Genomic DNA, 18,243 nt, shown 5'->3' on the forward strand with positions numbered 1-18,243 from the left:
AAGGTAGTGTAGGATACCAGCCACCTGTTTTTCCCAGTCTGGAATCCGAAGTCGCGGTTCCCTCCGCACACGCTTTTGTCCAGAGGTGCCACCGCACCTGGACTAGAGCCCGTGAGACTCTACTCCAGGTGGGGGCGCGCACTAAGGCTAACGCCGATCGCCACCGGTCTAAGCCTCCCGTTTACGTCGTCGGTCAAAAAGTGTGGCTTTCTACTAAGAACATTCCTCTCCGTTCCGTCTCGAATAAGTTAGCACCCAAATTCATTGGCCCGTTCACTGTCACCAAGATTATTAGTCCGGTGGCAGTCCGCCTCAACCTTCCTCCAGCGTACAGGAGGATACACCCCGTGTTCCATGTCTCCAAAATTAAGCCTGTGTTTCGATCAGCAATTAACCCGCCTGTACCGGTTCCCCCACCGCCGCGTCTTGTAGATGGGGAACCGACGTATTCGGTTAACCGTATTCTGGACACCAGGCGGAGGGGACGAGGATTCCAGTATTTGGTGGACTGGGAAGGTTACGGTCCGGAGGCGAGAAGTTGGGTTCCTGCGAGAGACATACTAGATCACTCCCTTATTGATGAATTCCATCGACAGGTAAGGGAGTCTGGGGACGCCAGGAGGCGTGTCCGTTAAAAGGCCCAGCCCGGCAGTAACTATGAGGCTACTGTCGGGTGGGATCTCCGCTGCTAAGACCTCAGGAACACCATCAGCGACATCTACTCTCCTCCCGGTTAGACTTAGATGGTCGCATCACCAACACCACTGTCATGCACTCTTGGACTCAGGGGCCGAAGGTAATTTTCTGGATCATCACTTCGCCATCAAACACCACATTCCTCTACAACCACTCACCCAACGCATCTCTGTCCACGCACTCAACGGCCAAGACCTCCCCGTTATCACCCTGTCCACTGCTCCCCTCACACTCACCACCTCCGGAAACCACACTGAAACCATCACCTTCTACATCATGGACTCCCCCCTGGCCCCCATAGTACTTGGACACCCCTGGCTCTCTCAACACAATCCCAAAATAGACTGGCAACACAGAACTATCAATGAGTGGAGCACTGAATGTCATAAGTCTTGTCTTTTGTCTGCCTGTTCGTCTGTTTCCGTGTCTGTCTTACAGGAGAAAGCAGCGGACTTGTCAACCGTGCCCGAGGAGTACCACGACCTGAAGGAGGTGTTTAGTAAGTCTCGAGCTGCTTCTCTTCTTCCTCCTCATCGTCCCTACGACTGTGCTATAGATCTACTGCCAGGTAAATCCCCGCCTAAGGGCAAGTTGTATTCACTTTCTGCTCCAGAAAGGGAGGCCATGGAGAAATATATTTCTGATTCTCTGGCAACCAAGTTCATTCGCCCTTCCTCTTCTCCTGCAGGGGCGGGGTTCTTTTTCGTGGGGAAGAAGGACGGATCCCTGCGACCTTGCATTGATTACCGGGGACTGAACAACATCACGGTAAAGAATACTTATCCTTTGCCGTTGATGTCTTCAGCCTTCGAGAGGTTGCAGGGAGCGACTCTCTTCACGAAACTGGATTTACGCAATGCTTATCATTTGGTCCGCATCAGGGAGGGTGATGAATGGAAGACCGCCTTTAATACCCCCCGGGGACACTTTGAATATTTGGTTATGCCCTTCGGGCTTTCCAACAGTCCAGCGGTCTTCCAGGCACTCGTCAACGACGTGCTGCGAGATATGGTAGATCAGTTCATATATGTTTACCTGGATGACATATTGATTTTTTCTTCATCTCTCCAGGAACACGTGCAGCATGTCCGACGAGTGCTTCAGCGGTTGCTAGAGAATGGGCTTTTTGTCAAGGCGGAGAAATGCGAATTCCACGCACGGTCGGTTCAATTTTTGGGGTACGTTATCTCGTCCGAGGGGATTCGCATGGACCCTGACAAGGTTAAGGCTGTGATAGAGTGGCCAATTCCAGATTCCCGCAAGGCCCTGCAGAGGTTTCTGGGATTCGCCAACTTCTACAGACGTTTCATCCGTAATTTCAGCCAACTAGCCGCACCTCTGACCGCCTTGACCTCCTCCCGAACTACATTCAGGTGGACAGACGCGGCTGGCTCCGCGTTTGCCAAACTCAAGGACCGCTTTGTTTCGGCCCCAATTCTCATTGCCCCTGATTCCTCACGTCAGTTCGTGGTGGAGGTCGACGCGTCAGAGGTGGGGGTAGGAGCAGTGTTGTCCCAGCGTTCCCCCACGGACGAGAGGATGCATCCTTGCGCGTATTTTTCACACCGTCTGTCTCCTGCCGAACGTAATTATGACATTGGTAACAGAGAGTTGTTGGCCGTCAAACTAGCGTTGGAGGAGTGGCGCCACTGGTTGGAAGGGTCGGGGGTACCTTTTATTGTCTGGACCGATCATAAGAATCTGGAATACATTCGTACTGCTAAAAGGTTAAACTCCAGGCAGGCTCGGTGGGCACTTTTTTTCGGTCGTTTTGATTTTTCTCTCTCGTACCGCCCGGGTTCCAAGAATATTAAACCCGATTCTTTATCGCGTCTTTTTGATCGTTCCGAACGCCTGGTTACTCCCGAGTGCATTTTACCGGAGAGTCTATTTGTCTCCACACTCGTATGGGAGGTCGAATCGAAGGTCAAGAAGACCTTAGAAGGGGTAACGCCCCCGGTCGGGTGCCCACCGAACCGTTTATTCGTGCCGGAGGAACTACGGTCTGAGGTTATTCAGTGGGGTCATTGTTCCAACATAGCCTGTCACCCAGGAATCAATCGCACAAGGTTTTTGGTTAAGCAGCGATTCTGGTGGCCACGGATGGCCCGCGACATTCACGATTTTGTATTGGCTTGCTCGGTATGTGCCACTGGTAAGACTTCCAATCGCGCGGCAGATGGGTTACTCCAACCGCTGCCAGTCCCTTCGAGACCCTGGTCCCACATCGCTCTAGATTGTATTACCGCCCTCCCGCCCTCCCAGGGCAACACGGTTGTTTTGACCGTGGTGGACCGGTTCTCGAAGGCGGCTCATTTCATTCCCTTGCCCAAATTGCCGTCAGCCAAGGAGACAGCGGTTGCCGTCATAGACCACGTCTTTCGTTTACATGGCCTTCCGATTGACGTGGTCTCTGACAGGGGTCCCCAGTTTGTGTCCAAATTCTGGCAAGAGTTCTGTAAATTACTGGGCGCGACTGTTAGTCTGTCCTCTGGGTTTCACCCTCAGAGCAATGGCCAGACCGAGAGAGCCAACCAGGATTTAGAGAGAATGTTACGGTGTTTGGTTTCCAAGAATCCGACTTCCTGGTGTCAACAACTGTCTATGGTGGAGTACGCCCACAATACGTTACCAGTGTCATCCACGGGCCTTTCTCCGTTTGAAGGTAGTGTAGGATACCAGCCACCTGTTTTTCCCAGTCTGGAATCCGAAGTCGCGGTTCCCTCCGCACACGCTTTTGTCCAGAGGTGCCACCGCACCTGGACTAGAGCCCGTGAGACTCTACTCCAGGTGGGGGCGCGCACTAAGGCTAACGCCGATCGCCACCGGTCTAAGCCTCCCGTTTACGTCGTCGGTCAAAAAGTGTGGCTTTCTACTAAGAACATTCCTCTCCGTTCCGTCTCGAATAAGTTAGCACCCAAATTCATTGGCCCGTTCACTGTCACCAAGATTATTAGTCCGGTGGCAGTCCGCCTCAACCTTCCTCCAGCGTACAGGAGGATACACCCCGTGTTCCATGTCTCCAAAATTAAGCCTGTGTTTCGATCAGCAATTAACCCGCCTGTACCGGTTCCCCCACCGCCGCGTCTTGTAGATGGGGAACCGACGTATTCGGTTAACCGTATTCTGGACACCAGGCGGAGGGGACGAGGATTCCAGTATTTGGTGGACTGGGAAGGTTACGGTCCGGAGGCGAGAAGTTGGGTTCCTGCGAGAGACATACTAGATCACTCCCTTATTGATGAATTCCATCGACAGGTAAGGGAGTCTGGGGACGCCAGGAGGCGTCCCTAGGAGGGGGGGTACTGTCACGGTTCATGAGTGCGCTGCTTCCTGCTTGTCTTGTGCATTTGTGATTGTTGTCTGTGTGCCATGTGCGTGTGTGTGTGGGTGTCACGGGATCAATTATCAGTCAATCATCTCATCTGTAATCAGCTCGGCGCCAGCTGCCACTCATCTCCAGTTCCTTTAAAGACCCACTGAATTCTTCTCTCATTGTCAGATCGTTGGTCGATGTTTGTGCTGTGTTTCCTGTTTCCCGTGAGTTGGTTTCTTCCTGGAGTCCTGTGCTGTGTGTTCTTCGTGTCTGGATCCTGTCTTCACCTTCACACCGTTTCACCGCCGGATTCATCGCGACCATCTAGTCCCTGCGCCACCCTGCTTCAGCCGTCTGACCCTCACCATCTGCCTGAGTCTGAACTTCTGTGTTTAAGTGTTTAATAAACATACATTCTTGAGATCGCCTGCATTTGCTTCCTTTTTCCAGTGCGTCATGTTCTACTACTCCTACACTGAAAGTGTCTCTACATTATAGTCTGCGTGTTCTATTCTATCAGCCTTCAAAAGAGTATTCGTTTGGAACGCATAATTAAAGTTTGTGACTTTGTCTCATTGCGGTCTTGCTATTCGTGGGTCAATGTGACCGTCATAGCCAGCTATTCAAAAGCATCTGGACCCAAAAATACAAAACACTTCTTTGCTGTGTCAGAGCTCTTCAACTCTCGTCCTGAAGCTACAGCGTCTTGCTGAGTTTCACAACTTTTATTTTCTTAGTTTGTGAAAATAAAAGTAGTTTTACATGTTAACTGTCTGTCCCAGTTTTTGAGCATAGATTTGAAAATGACTTTTCCCAACTTAAATTGTTACAAATGTTAAATACTTCAGAGCACAGACTTTAGTTTGGTATCTTTTTAAAGGGAACACTTCACAGATTATTGTAGAAGTAAAAAAAAAAAGTTGTAAAAGTTATATAAGTTTAGGTTTAGGAAAAACTCTAAAACTTCAAGAAAATCAAAGCTAAATATCTGAACAAGTTATGTGCCAAATATTAGGTTGATATCTCAAAAAAACTTCCAGTACGATTTTTTTTGTGCGCAGAACCACACTTTTCCACTAGATGACCAGACACCATAGGTGACCATATAAGGTCTCTTCGATTTCCATATATGGTTTGAGTGATCTGAACCATATATTTCCATACTTTTCAAAAAAAAAAGTTATGAAGTAGACATCCTAATCAGAATTAGTTTGGGTAGTAATGTTAATATTTAATTTTAATTTAATCTCTAAAACACATATAAAAAACATACAGAAACAAATAGAGCATGCGTTATAGTTTGGCACCACATCACAAATGAAGAATCTATTGCTATTTATCTATTGCTCTCGATTTCATATTTGGAGACTGATTTTCAAAAGAAATGACAGAGTCTTGAATGCTTTCAAATGCTATATAGTTTGTCAAGATTACTTTAGGTTTAGACTAAGATATTATGGTTATAAATGTATAATGCAAGTGTACCACAGGTTACAGGGAGGGGCTTAAAAATAGTGGTTAAAAACATTTGTATAAATAATAAATTCAGATATTTATTCTTTGTAATGAGTGAAAACTATTGATATTAAAAGTTAATTATTTGTACCTGATTGTATATGTTTTTTTTTCATAGTATGATTTTTGGGGTATCGAACATTGCATGAGGGTTAAAGTGGAGCAGCTTTTAAATTCCCAACCATCTCTGACCCCTTGTCTACCATGCCATGACTTTTCTCCCTCTTATTTATATTTTTAATTGCACACAGTTATATACATGTATACATTTATATTTATTTATTCAATCTTATGCATAGTTTGGACTTGTTTTTTAGGTACCTGGCTGTAGCACATTATATTTAATATGTACATTCTGCACATTATGCTTTTTTATTTATTCAATGTGCGTTACTCTACTTACCAAATAAAGTGTTTGAATTGAAATATTTTCAGTTAGTGCTGGCAGTGCAGTGTTCTTAACCAGTTCTATATATCACTTATCGTGCCCGAAAAGACCATAAACATTTCAGATAACAGTCTAAGTATCAATTAATATACATTTATCTTAAACTATTCATGTTCAAACGAATACGCTGCAAATCGGTTGATATTAGGTCAATGTTGCTCTCTGTCAGTAGGGAATTGTTTAAAATGTTAGCCTTTAAAGCCTTTAGAATGACTTAAAATACACATATAACAACTTCTGATGAAGTATCAAAAGCAAGTAATTTTGTTTTATTGAATAACACTGTTTGTATTATGTATATTAGATTATGTATTTTAACAAATCAACTTCTGTACATTATGTATTGTAACAAATGCCTGCAGAGGGCGGCAATAATGGCCTAGTGATTGTTATTGCACTTTAGCGCATTATTAAATCAGTCAATCAACGTTTAAGTCAAATGCACACTCGGGCCGTTTACACGACACCCTTTGCGTTTTGGCAGTTCATTTACACCACAGCGTTTTGGGGCCTGGAAACACAAACTTTTGAAAAGGGGTTTCAAAGCGTAAGTTTTTGAAAATGATACCGTCATTGTCTCTGTGTAAAGTACAAAAATGTGAATCTGTGAAAACGGTGGCAACATGCGCATGTGTATTGTATGTTTAATATATAGGCATGCACGTTTGGTGCGAGTTCCCAGTAAAAGAATGCGTATGTGCGCAGGCACGTAGACTTTCTTTACTAAGAGACATCACTAACTGTTGGCCTGGCATGCACAATACAGAGTTTTTAGTTTTTGGATCTGTGTGAACGGGGTTCGTTTTGATAACGTTTTCATCTGTACAAAGAAAAAAACATTTCCATTTTTAGTACATCGTTGTTGTGTAAACATACCCTTCAACTTTAATATTGGTATGTAAAATGTCCCTTGAGCACACTTTTTTATCAGCAGTTTCTTAGAAGGAGAATGTCCATATGTAATACATTTTTAACGTTTTATATCAAACGATACCTACCTTTTGACTCTCCTTGCTATAGTTTCGGAGTTATGAGTCTTTATTTTTTAGTATGTCACTCAGAAAAAAAAACAACTCTAAAAATGCCTTCAGGGCTTATAGGATTAAACTTTTTTTTGTTGTTGTTGTTGAAATTTTAGAGCTTGAGTCAGAGATAGAGTTTGTTGACTGAGCTAATGAGACACTTCACAGATGGCTGATAACAGTGCAACACTTCGCTATAAAAAACACAAAGCACATCAGACTTTATATGCATTCCCAAATGCACATTATTGAAAACCCAAACAAACATCACATGCAGAGACTGAGTTTGTGTTGAGCAGCAACGACTGTGAATGGAGCCACTGGAAGAAACACGTAACCTGACACATGTAAATAAAGTAAGGGAAAATGTAAATTGTAACATTGTCCGTGGACAGTCTGTCTGGACCGACGTTCAGGTGGCCAGGCACATGTGCGGCTCTCAGCGAACGCAGAGAGTGCTGAGCCCAAACGAGGAGGCGTTCCACCAGAGCATTGAGATTTCTGGATCTGACACCACCCTGGCGGTTCACGTAGGACACCACAGACATATTGTCCGTGCTAACCAGCACATGGTGGCCTCGTAGGTGTGGGAGGAAGTGCCTCAGCACATTCTCGACCGCCATCATCTCCAGACAGTTTATGTGAAGGCGTTTCTCCCGGTCTGACCACTGGCCAAAGACCGGTCTGGAGAGGTTGGAGGCATCTGTCAAGATAACCATCCGGTACGAGACAGCTCCCATTGTCACTCCCGGCTGGTACCATTCGGCCGCTATCCAGGGCTCCAGAGCTGAAACACAGCTCTGAGTGACTCTGATACTGTTGTGGCAAATTCAAAGTTGTTTTTGGTTCAGGTCTCAAAGAAGTTTCTCAGAGTCGAGGTTCCAGGTCAGAAGAATTTACTTTATTGTACAAACAATAAAGGAGAAGCCTGCTGGTCATCTGAAGTTATAATATCCAGCATTCATTTTTTATACCTTTTTCATATCATCAAGTCTCCAATGGTTACCCTCAAACCCATCTCTTCCCCTCTGTCACGCCTGGTGACCTTGGCACAGTTAGACATGTCTTCTCTATTGGTCAAACCTCACATAATGGTGCTTTTGTTTCATACAGTATTTTGACACTTTGGGTTACTTATGCATACTGGTTATTTTCCATTCTCTCATCCTTTTTCAGACCTATTTGTTCATGCTTGTCATTTTCATTACATCATACTTAGACATGAATCAAGGGAAAATTCTCCAACATATCCCCCCTTTGGGACTAATCCTAGTCCTACCTTCATTTCTGTCCCAGAATGTATCTACATGAATAAGCCTCTCTCTGTTATCTATCAATTATGGCCATCCATCTCTCTTATCAATAAGCCCACTCACGAAGGTACACCCTGGAGGAATAGTGAGACCAAACATCTCCGCCCCCACTCGACTAGAGTGGAGTAAAAGATCCCACCTTCCTTTTCTATTATCAGTCTTGAAGGGATAGATTACTTCAAACATTTGATTTTTCAGCATAATCAACATATCTCAGTGTTATAGACTTAAAATTAAGATTGTTTTCAGCATAATCAACATATCTCAGTGTTATAGACTTGAAGTTAGGATTATCCCACGGTGCCAGAGGAACTGCACAGGCGCTTCCGGTGGCCTGGAGTGCTATCTGGTGTTGGAGCAGACAGCGGGTTTTTAAACCACCAGTTGAGTCTGCCCTTGCTGGTCCGGCAATTGGCGACCGCGCTTGTAATTCATTTCTCTTTTTACCCGGTGGAAATATCTCCCAGTAGTCTAATGCATGTACTTCACTTATGATTCATAAAAACTTTAGAATATTAAAAGAACTCTGTTATAAGAGTAAAATGATTAGTAAGTGATAAAAATATTAAAAACATTCTTATCTTTTCCCTTTATATCTGGTTGCATTACCTCGTACCACAGGCAATGACCTGCTTCAAACCTTGTATCGTCCCCTCTCATTCACATATTCATATTTGTGACAGTTAGTGTGATTATATGTAAAAATATTCTCAGTAGGATTATAAGTGTAAAAAAGGAAACACTCAGGAAGGGGTCCTTTATAAAAGTCAAAGAAACAATTCTAATTTTACCCCCAAAATAAACTACACAGTGTGGCTACCTCCCTCTCTATCAAAAACAGTGTCAAATTGTTAAACCCAATAATAGTAAAGTAAAAAAGAAAAAGAAAAAACAAGAATAACAAGGCACCCTCTTCCTTACTCCTCCACCAGGACTTTTACAGGAAGTCGTCTAGCTCGTCCAGTCCTGGCCCAATCTGGTGCACTCTTGTTTGTTTGTTTGTTTATTTATTTATTTATTTATTTATTTATTTATCAGTGCATATTAAAAAACATTTCTGCCAATATGCCAGAGTTAGCCAGAAGGCTATTTTTCATCTGCAGTCCCGGACAGATGTCAAGTCACCCTAAAAGAGAGTAAAATTACATATATTAAAAAATAAAATTGTACAATGCATTTAGTACGAAATCCTATTATGTTAAAAAATACAGTCGAAATAAGTTATAACTGCATAGTTTTGCCAGCATAATTGTATAATTAACAGTATCAAAAGCCTTCCTGAGATCCAGGAACACCGCACCAACAACCCCACCTCGGTCCAACAGAGCCCTGATGCGTTCAGTACAGAAGCAAGTCGCAGTCTCGGTGGAGTAATTGGCTCTGAAGCCGAACTTCATAGGGTGGAGGGCAAAGGGTGTGGAATTTAGATGGTTAATAATTTGTTTTGCTATTAGTTTCTCTGCAATCTTAGACACTGTAGGCAATATACTGATGGGTCTGTAGTTTGACATGGAATGAGGATCTCCACTTTTGAAAACTGGAGCAACAACAGCTGGTTTTCACACGCTTGGGAAGATATTTTGTGAAATAGACATGTTGATTATTTTGGTGATGGGGGATATGATTGATATACTTAGTGCCTTGAGCATTACCGTATCCATATCAAAAATATCTTTACATTTTGATGGTCTGAGTGATTTAATGGTCTGTGATACCTCTGATTCTGTGATGTTAATTAAACTAAAAACTAATTGACTTTTGTATATTGATGGAGTGTATATGTTCTCTGGTGTAAAACAGTTCGCTATGTTAGCCACAGAATCAATAAAATAGTGATTAAATGCTTCTGCTATATCCGGAAGATTGTTTGTCGTTTTTTTCATTTATTTTAATTACTGCTTACACCAAAATCAGATGAATTAACGAGTAAATACATATGATTAATGTATTACAAATTTAACCAACCAATACTTTGCATGAGTGAGGACAGAACACGTGATAACCTTCCCCGTGTATTGGCGAACCGAGATTGGACCAATATATCGGGCCTTACAGTATGTAGTAATACAGTGGAAATGAATAGAAATGTGAATATTTGGTTTGCATGTTGATTTACGGTGTGTGCCCCAAAATCTTCCGTTGTACGGTGTTCAGTTGTTCAGTTAGGGGCCACTGTGATCCTTGTAGCTGCCATCAAAGAAAACATACATATATTTCAGTTCAATATGGTTCACAGTTAAAATACAAAAGGGTTAAAAATCATATGATAATGTATCATGGTCAATACATAATAATTTCATGTTTATTTTCCTTTTGTTAAAAACCTTGTGAAAAAAGGGGGAACTTATTTTTTGTTCCACATGGAAATTATAATTTGTTGTTATGGGGACGCTAAATGGGTGCACTTGCTAAGAGCAGAGAGAGAGAAATGTGCTTCGGTTTGCGAGCCTGCTGTCTAAAAGCCCCAGGAAGATTTAAAGTTTCATATAAGTTGTGTATGTGAAGTTTGAAGATGTATTCCTCATCTAAGTTTACCCTCTCGGGATCATGCGGCCAATGAGGTATATTTTCTTTCTTTGCCATTTATTTGTATTACATGATACTTTGTTTGTAACAAGCCAATTGCGATATTATTTTACATGACATAAATGTATGCTTTATTACTTTATTTCTATGTGATTTCGTTTAGTATTGTCTACAAAATATGTCTACAATTTACTGCTAATTTGTTTTTTCTGTACTTTATTTATACCAGTTCTGACGGCAATATGGCAATATGGCAATATAAAGGAACATGTAAAGACATGTTTGAAGATTATGTCACCAAATAAATGCCCGTTAAAACCCAGGAACGACTTGAGCCTTTGTTAAACTCGAGGGGAGTAACAGTCAGAACTCATCCTGCTTCGTGCTGGAGGAGAAGAGCGGTGCCTGTTGCAACGGAGCCATTAACGAGCAGCTCGTTACATCGTTAACTACGCACACGAGCATCAAAGACTACACGGACTGCGTGCACGGAAAACCTGACAAGTGGCAATTGGAGTCCAGAAGTGTGTGGGGTCAAGCTACAAAGAAGTAACACATTTAAACAAGTTAAATGTTAAGAAGTAGTTTAATCCTGCTAACTTTAAAGGGACTCTAAAATGCTAAAAGGGGTTGAAGTGTAGCCTATATGTTTGCAATTCAAGTTTAAGTGTATGTCTATTTCTTTGTAAGGTGATTATTATAAACTAATTGCAAGTTTAATCACAAGTTATTTGCTAAGTTAAAGGTGCACTAAGGCATTTTTAAAGGGTAAGTCATATTGGTTTTCTTTGACATTGAAGGCCATTTCTTTATTTCATACAAGGTGAGAACAGTTCATAATTTGCATTTAGGTGTTTATAACACATTTTTAAGTTAATTCTAACAGAGTTCATATTTACAGTTAAAGAGTATTATATCCCATAGTTCATTACAATAATTTAGGTAACCTTACAAACTCACAAGTAATCTGACCTTAAGTCAATACATACATAAGCTCAAGTAGTGAAATGTCTGAGCCTGAAGTCCAAGGAAGCGAAGCTGTGAAGTTGCAGGAGCAAGCAAGCCCTGATGAAGAAATTGTAGACTCAAGTCCACAGCAAGAGGCAAATACAAGTCAAGCAGCTGAAGAAGATGCTTTGAGAAAAAGCCAAAGAACCAGAAAGCTTACTGAAAAGGGCCAAGCTTTACATGAAGAAAGAATGAATAAGCTTCAGTGTCGCTTTAAGACCAATTATGACAAATGGAAAGTGATTTCCAAACAAGCTAAGGGAGCACTTGATGTATCTAGCACTGCAAGCTTACAGGATCACATCGTAAGGGTCCAAAATGCTTCAGGAGAAGTAAAGCAATCCTATCACGAGTTGCGCAGTTACGACACTCCTGACAGTGATACCCGTCGCCGAGTAGACACATGTCATGCTGTTTCTGTAAGGATAATAGAACAAGCAACAGAGATTCTTAAAGAAAAGGAAAGTGGTAAATGCCCAGCTAAAAGGTCAACTCACTGGAGTGAGGCTGGCTCGGTGTTCCAATCAGCAGCATCTCACGGGTCCAAACGCTCGAGTAGTGTAATCACACGTTCAAGCCATTCAAGTAAGTCATCTGTGAAGAAACAAGAAGCAGCAGCAGAACTGGCAGCAACAGAAGCAACCTTGAAAGTGATGCAAGAAATGGAGCGTGAGCAAAGGGAGCTTGAAAATCTTGAAGCTGAAAACAGAAAAAGACTTGCACAACAAGAAGCAGAAAATGCTGAAAAACAAAAGACATTAGAAGAAAAGCGCAGGCAGATAGAACGCTTAGAAACCGTCAAGAAAATGAAAGCTGCCAAAGCACGTCTGGAAGTCTATGAACAAGAATCAACTTCAGATGAAGAAATATCAGACCTTCTACACAGTAAGTCCAAGACAAAGAAAGCTGCACCTTACCAGGTTAGTTTGCCTGAATTTCATCTTGCACAACCCACTGCTAACCCGCAACAACACACTGTGTCACGAGAGGCCACAAGCCGGCAACATGCAACCAATGTTACACAAGAAGATAGCACTACTGCATTAGCCAGAGCGTTAGCAGAGTCAATCAATATAAGCCGTTTACCAGTACCAGAACCTTCAGTCTTCATTGGAGACCCACTCAAATACAAAGATTGGAAAATGTCTTTTCAAACCCTGATAGACAGGAAGAACATTCCAGTAAATGAAAAGCTCTACTACCTCCGCAAGTATGTTGGTGGGCCAGCAAGGAAAGCAATTGAGGGCTATTTTCTGTTGGGGACGGACACAGCGTATTTTGCAGCATGGGACATTCTGGAGGAAAGGTATGGAAGTTCATTTGTAATCGCCAAAGCCTTCAGGGATAAGCTCATATCATGGCCAAGGATAGGACCAAAGGACAGTGCTGAACTACGAGAGTTCTCAGACTTTCTCAGAGGCTGTGAAGCAGCAATGTTCCAGATTAAGAATCTTGAAGTTCTCAACGACTGCAGTGAAAACCAGAAAATGCTCAGCAAGCTTCCTGATTGGTTAACAGCAAGCTGGAATAGAAAAGTCATTGAGACACAAGAACAAACCGGGTCATTTCCAACATTCAGCAACTTTGTCGACTTCGTCACAAGAGAGGCCAAGATAGCGTGCAATCCAGTAACGTCGCTTTATGCACTAAAGACAAGTGACTGTGAGAAAACAAAGACCCTAAAGACCCGAAGTGTTGGTGCCAAGGTGCTAGCAAGCAGTTCAGAAGAGAAACCAGACACTAAGAGGTGTATCTTCTGTGAAAGGCCAAACCATGGAATTCATGTTTGTCGAAAGTTCATGGACAAGTCAATTACTGAGCGAGTCAAGTTTGTACAAACAAAGGGCTTGTGCTTTGGATGTCTCAGCCCTGGACATCATTCAAAGAAATGTGAAATGAGAAGTGTTTGTAACACATGCAAAGGAAAACATCCAACATGTTTACATCAGGAACGTGACAAGGAAGTCAAAAGGACAAAGGATTCTGACAAGGAACAAAAGGACACAAGGGAAACCAAACAACCAAGTACAGAAACACCAAACGAGGCAATATCCAATCGTGTTGTACAAAACGCTAAGAATGATCTCACATCCACAATCATTCCAGTTTGGTTATCCACAACAAGCGATCCAGAACACGAGGTTCTTGTCTATGCCCTTCTGGACAGTCAGAGCGACACCACATTCGTTCTTCAAGAAAAGGCGGACGTTCTAGTCACAGAAAAGAAACAAGTGCAGTTGAAACTTTCTACACTGTCATCCAGGGACACAGTCATTCCAAGTCAAAAGCTATTTGGGCTACAAGTCAGAGGCTTCTACACATCCAAGAGAATTCCCCTCCCAATGACATACACAAGAGACTTTATCCCTGCCAATCTAAGTCATATTCCAACACCTAAGATAGCAAGAGCATGGCCTCACCTAGAGCACCTTGCTGAAGAGATCGCTCCCATGATAGAGTGTGATGTCGGCCTGCTTATAGGGTACAATTGTTCGCAAGCTCTGATACCCAGAGAAGTGGTGTCAGGTAAGGACAATGAACCATTCGCTCAAAGAACAGACCTTGGTTGGACTATAGTAGGCGGTACTGATCCTTGTGTGGATTATGGTGACGCTATAGGAAGCAGCCACAGAGTCATTGTCCACGAAGTGACACCTTCTGTTCAGTCACCAACCCCCTTAACAAATGAAGTCATGTACGTCTGTCGTACACAAGTCAAAGAGCTAGTCACACCACTAGATGTGATCAAAGTACTGGAGTCCGATTTCAATGAACGCCACGTGGAGGACTCTCATTTCTCCCAAGAGGATCTGCGTTTCATTTCCATAATGGAGGAAGGAGTGAAAATGAAAGCAAATGGTCACTGCGAGTTGCCCTTGCCCTTTAAGAAGGACAGACCAAATCTGCCAAACAATAAAATCTGTGCTGAACACAGACTCAAATGTCTAAAGAAAAGATTTGAGAAAGACAAGCAATACCACAAAGACTACACAACATTCATGAATGAAACAATAACACGTGGAGATGCGGAAAAGGTTCCACCTGACGAACTGGACAAAAGCCCTTCCTGGTACATCCCTCACCATGGGGTCTACCACCCCCAGAAACCTAGAAAAATAAGAGTCGTGTTCGACTGCTCGGCAAAGTACGAAGGTGTGTCATTAAATGACTTTCTGCTCACTGGGCCAGAGTTGACCAACAGCCTGGTAGGTGTTCTATGTCGGTTTCGTAAGGGTCAAGTAGCGGTAATGTGCGACATAGAACGCATGTTTCATCAATTCCATGTCAAGCCAGAAGATCAAGACTACTTCCGCTTTCTGTGGTGGGACAACGGGAGCTTCTACTCAAACCCTTCCGTCTACCGTATGTGTGTCCATCTGTTTGGAGCCGCCTCATCACCCGGCTGCGCAAACTACGGCCTCAAGTATATCGCAGCTCAAGGGCAAGGTCATTTCAGTGAAACCACAATCCGTTTCATTGAGAGAAACTTTTATGTGGATGATGGCCTAATAAGTGTCCACTCAGAAGAAGAGGCTATCCAGTTGGTAAATGAAGTAAGACAACTCTGCAACACAGGCAAGTTGCGACTTCATAAGTTCATATCAAACAGCCAACAAGTATTGGCATCCCTCCCAAAGGAAGACTGTGCAGAGACAGTTATTAAACAAGACCTAGCTCTTGGCGAACAACAGATTGAGAGAGCTCTAGGCGTCAAATGGTGTGTCTCTTCAGACCATTTCCAGTTTCGAGTAGTCGTGAATGAGCGCCCTCTCTCCAGAAGAGGAGTTTTGTCCACAGTTGCCTCTATCTTCGATCCACTTGGCTTTGTGGCACCTTTTGTCCTACTCGGGAAACAAATACTTCAACAAATGTGTCATGAGAAGATCGACTGGGATGAGCCACTGTCAAATGAGTTAAGGGCACGGTGGGAGTCCTGGCTTTTGGATCTGCAGAACTTAGCCAATGTCAAGATTGAGCGATGCTACCTACCAGTAGATTTCAAACCAGTTCACAAGTATGAAATCCACCATTTTTCAGACGCAAGTGTCACGGGGTATGGAGTCTGTACTTATCTAAGAGCAATCAGCATAACAGGACAGATACACTGCATCCTAGTCATGGCCAAGGCCAGAGTATCCCCCACAAAGGTAACCACGGTGCCAAGACTCGAGTTGTCCGCTGCAGTTGTAGCAGTACGCACAAGTGACATGCTCAGAGGAGAATTGGAGCTTGAAGATGCCCAAGAGTTCTTCTGGACAGATTCAAACGTCGTCTTAGGATACATCACCAATGATGCAAAACGGTTTCATATCTACGTAGCTAACCGCATACAGCGCATCAAGGAAAGTACAAACCCAACCCAGTGGAAATACGTGACGTCAGAAGACAATCCTGCTGACCATGCGTCACGAGGGGTTAAGGCAAAAGAGCTCATCGCTTCCAATTGGTTTAGTGGTCCAGATTTTCTCTGGCAGGAAGAGCTTCCAAGCGGTGAGGTTAAGGTGAGAGAACTTGATGTCAAAGATCCAGAAGTGCGCAGGGTCATTGTGCACCAGACCTCAACTACAACAGATTCGCTCACTAATCGCTTTCTTAAGTTTTCAAGCTGGACAAGACTAGTGAAAGCAATCGCCAGACTCCAAAGATTTCTCAAGGAGTTTAGGGGAAAAATACAGAGAACCAATGAAGCCACAAGTCTCGAGGAAAGACAGGATGCAGAACTTACCATCATGCTCATTGTACAAAGGGAAGTCTTCTCCAAAGAGATCAATGATCTTGAGTCACAAAGGGAGATGACCAAAGACAAAACCAGTAGGCTGTACCGACTCAATCCCTTCTTGGACCACAGGGGCATTCTTAGAGTGGGAGGTCGATTAGAGCATGCTGCCATGCATCCCCACATTAAACATCCAGTCATTCTACCAAAAAACAGCCACATAGCAAGGTTACTGATCGATCACTATCACAGACAAGTGCAACATCAGGGGCGTGGCATGACCATAAATGAGTTGAGATCAAATGGCATCTGGATCCTCGGATGTAGTCAAGCTGTTTCATCAGTCATCTACCACTGCGTCAAGTGCAGAAGGTTTAGACGTCACACAGAAGAACAGAGAATGGCAGACCTGCCGCGTGAGAGAATGGAGTCAACTCCTCCCTTCATTTATTGTGGGATGGATTGTTTTGGTCCATTTTATATTAAAGAAGGCCGAAAAGAGATGAAACGTTATGGACTATTGTTCACATGCTTGTGCTCTCGTGCAGTGCACATAGAGTTACTTGATGATCTATCAACTGATGCATTCATCAATTCACTTCGTGCCTTCATTGCCCTACGTGGAAACGTTCGTCAACTCCAATCAGATCAAGGCACCAATTTTGTTGGAGCAAGACGTGAATTCCTGGAAGCAGTAAAGGAAATGGATCAAGAATGCCTTAAAAAACTAGGCTGTGAGTTTGTCATGAACCCTCCCTCTGCTAGTCATATGGGCGGAGTTTGGGAAAGGCAAATACGGACAATCAGAAGTGTGTTAACTTCCATTCTGGATCAATCATCCCGAACACTCGACAGTTCATCCTTACGAACGTATCTTTATGAAGTGATGGCAATCATCAACAGCCGACCTATGACAGCACACTTACTCAGTGACCCAACAGGTCCCCAGCCTCTTACACCCAACCTACTTCTGACAATGAAATCCTCAATAATCTTGCCTCCACCTGGAAACTTTGTAAAGGAAGACCTCTACCTCCGCAAGAGATGGCGTAGAGTCCAATACCTTGCCAATGAATTTTGGCACAGATGGAAAAGGGAGTACCTATTGAGTTTACAACAAAGACAGAAATGGCACAAGACAAGGAGAAATGCGGAAGTCAATGACATAGTAATTGTACAAGACGCTACAGCACCCAGAAATGAATGGAAGCTGGCTAAAGTTGCCACTGTGTATCCAGCTGAAGATGGATGTGTACGGAAGGTCCAGTTACTGATCAGCGACTCAGCATTAGATGATCAAGGAAAGAGACTCAGTAAACCAGTCTATCTGGAGAGACCTATCCACAAGACAGTCACATTACTTGAAGCTGACTAACACAACTTTAACTTACAGTAATCGCTCACACATAGTTTATTGGTTGAAATCACAAGTGATTTGGTGGGAGTGTAGCTGCCATCAAAGAAAACATACATATATTTCAGTTCAATATGGTTCACAGTTAAAATACAAAAGGGTTAAAAATCATATGATAATGTATCATGGTCAATACATAATAATTTCATGTTTATTTTCCTTTTGTTAAAAACCTTGTGAAAAAAGGGGGAACTTATTTTTTGTTCCACATGGAAATTATAATTTGTTGTTATGGGGACGCTAAATGGGTGCACTTGCTAAGAGCAGA

The 18,243-nt window shown here is 43.1% G+C and overlaps 1 protein-coding gene across 2 annotated transcripts in view; it reads right to left on the reverse strand.

Annotated features, from left to right (window-relative positions):
• Positions 1-7,878: 7,878 nt before the first annotated feature.
• Positions 7,879-18,243, reverse strand: part of LOC308684486 (ubiquitin carboxyl-terminal hydrolase 12-A-like) — a 59,787-nt gene continuing 49,422 nt past the window's right edge. For both annotated transcript variants that reach the window (XM_081355725.1, XM_081355724.1), the window contains one exon: positions 7,879-9,436. In XM_081355725.1, the coding sequence (XP_081211851.1) occupies positions 9,404-9,436 (33 nt within the window). In that variant the 3' untranslated portion in view covers positions 7,879-9,403. The remainder of the gene's footprint in view (positions 9,437-18,243) is intronic.

The sequence above is a fragment of the Scardinius erythrophthalmus genome, assembly GCF_964197995.2.
Source record: "Scardinius erythrophthalmus genome assembly, chromosome: 24".
Lineage (NCBI taxonomy): Eukaryota > Metazoa > Chordata > Actinopteri > Cypriniformes > Leuciscidae > Scardinius > Scardinius erythrophthalmus.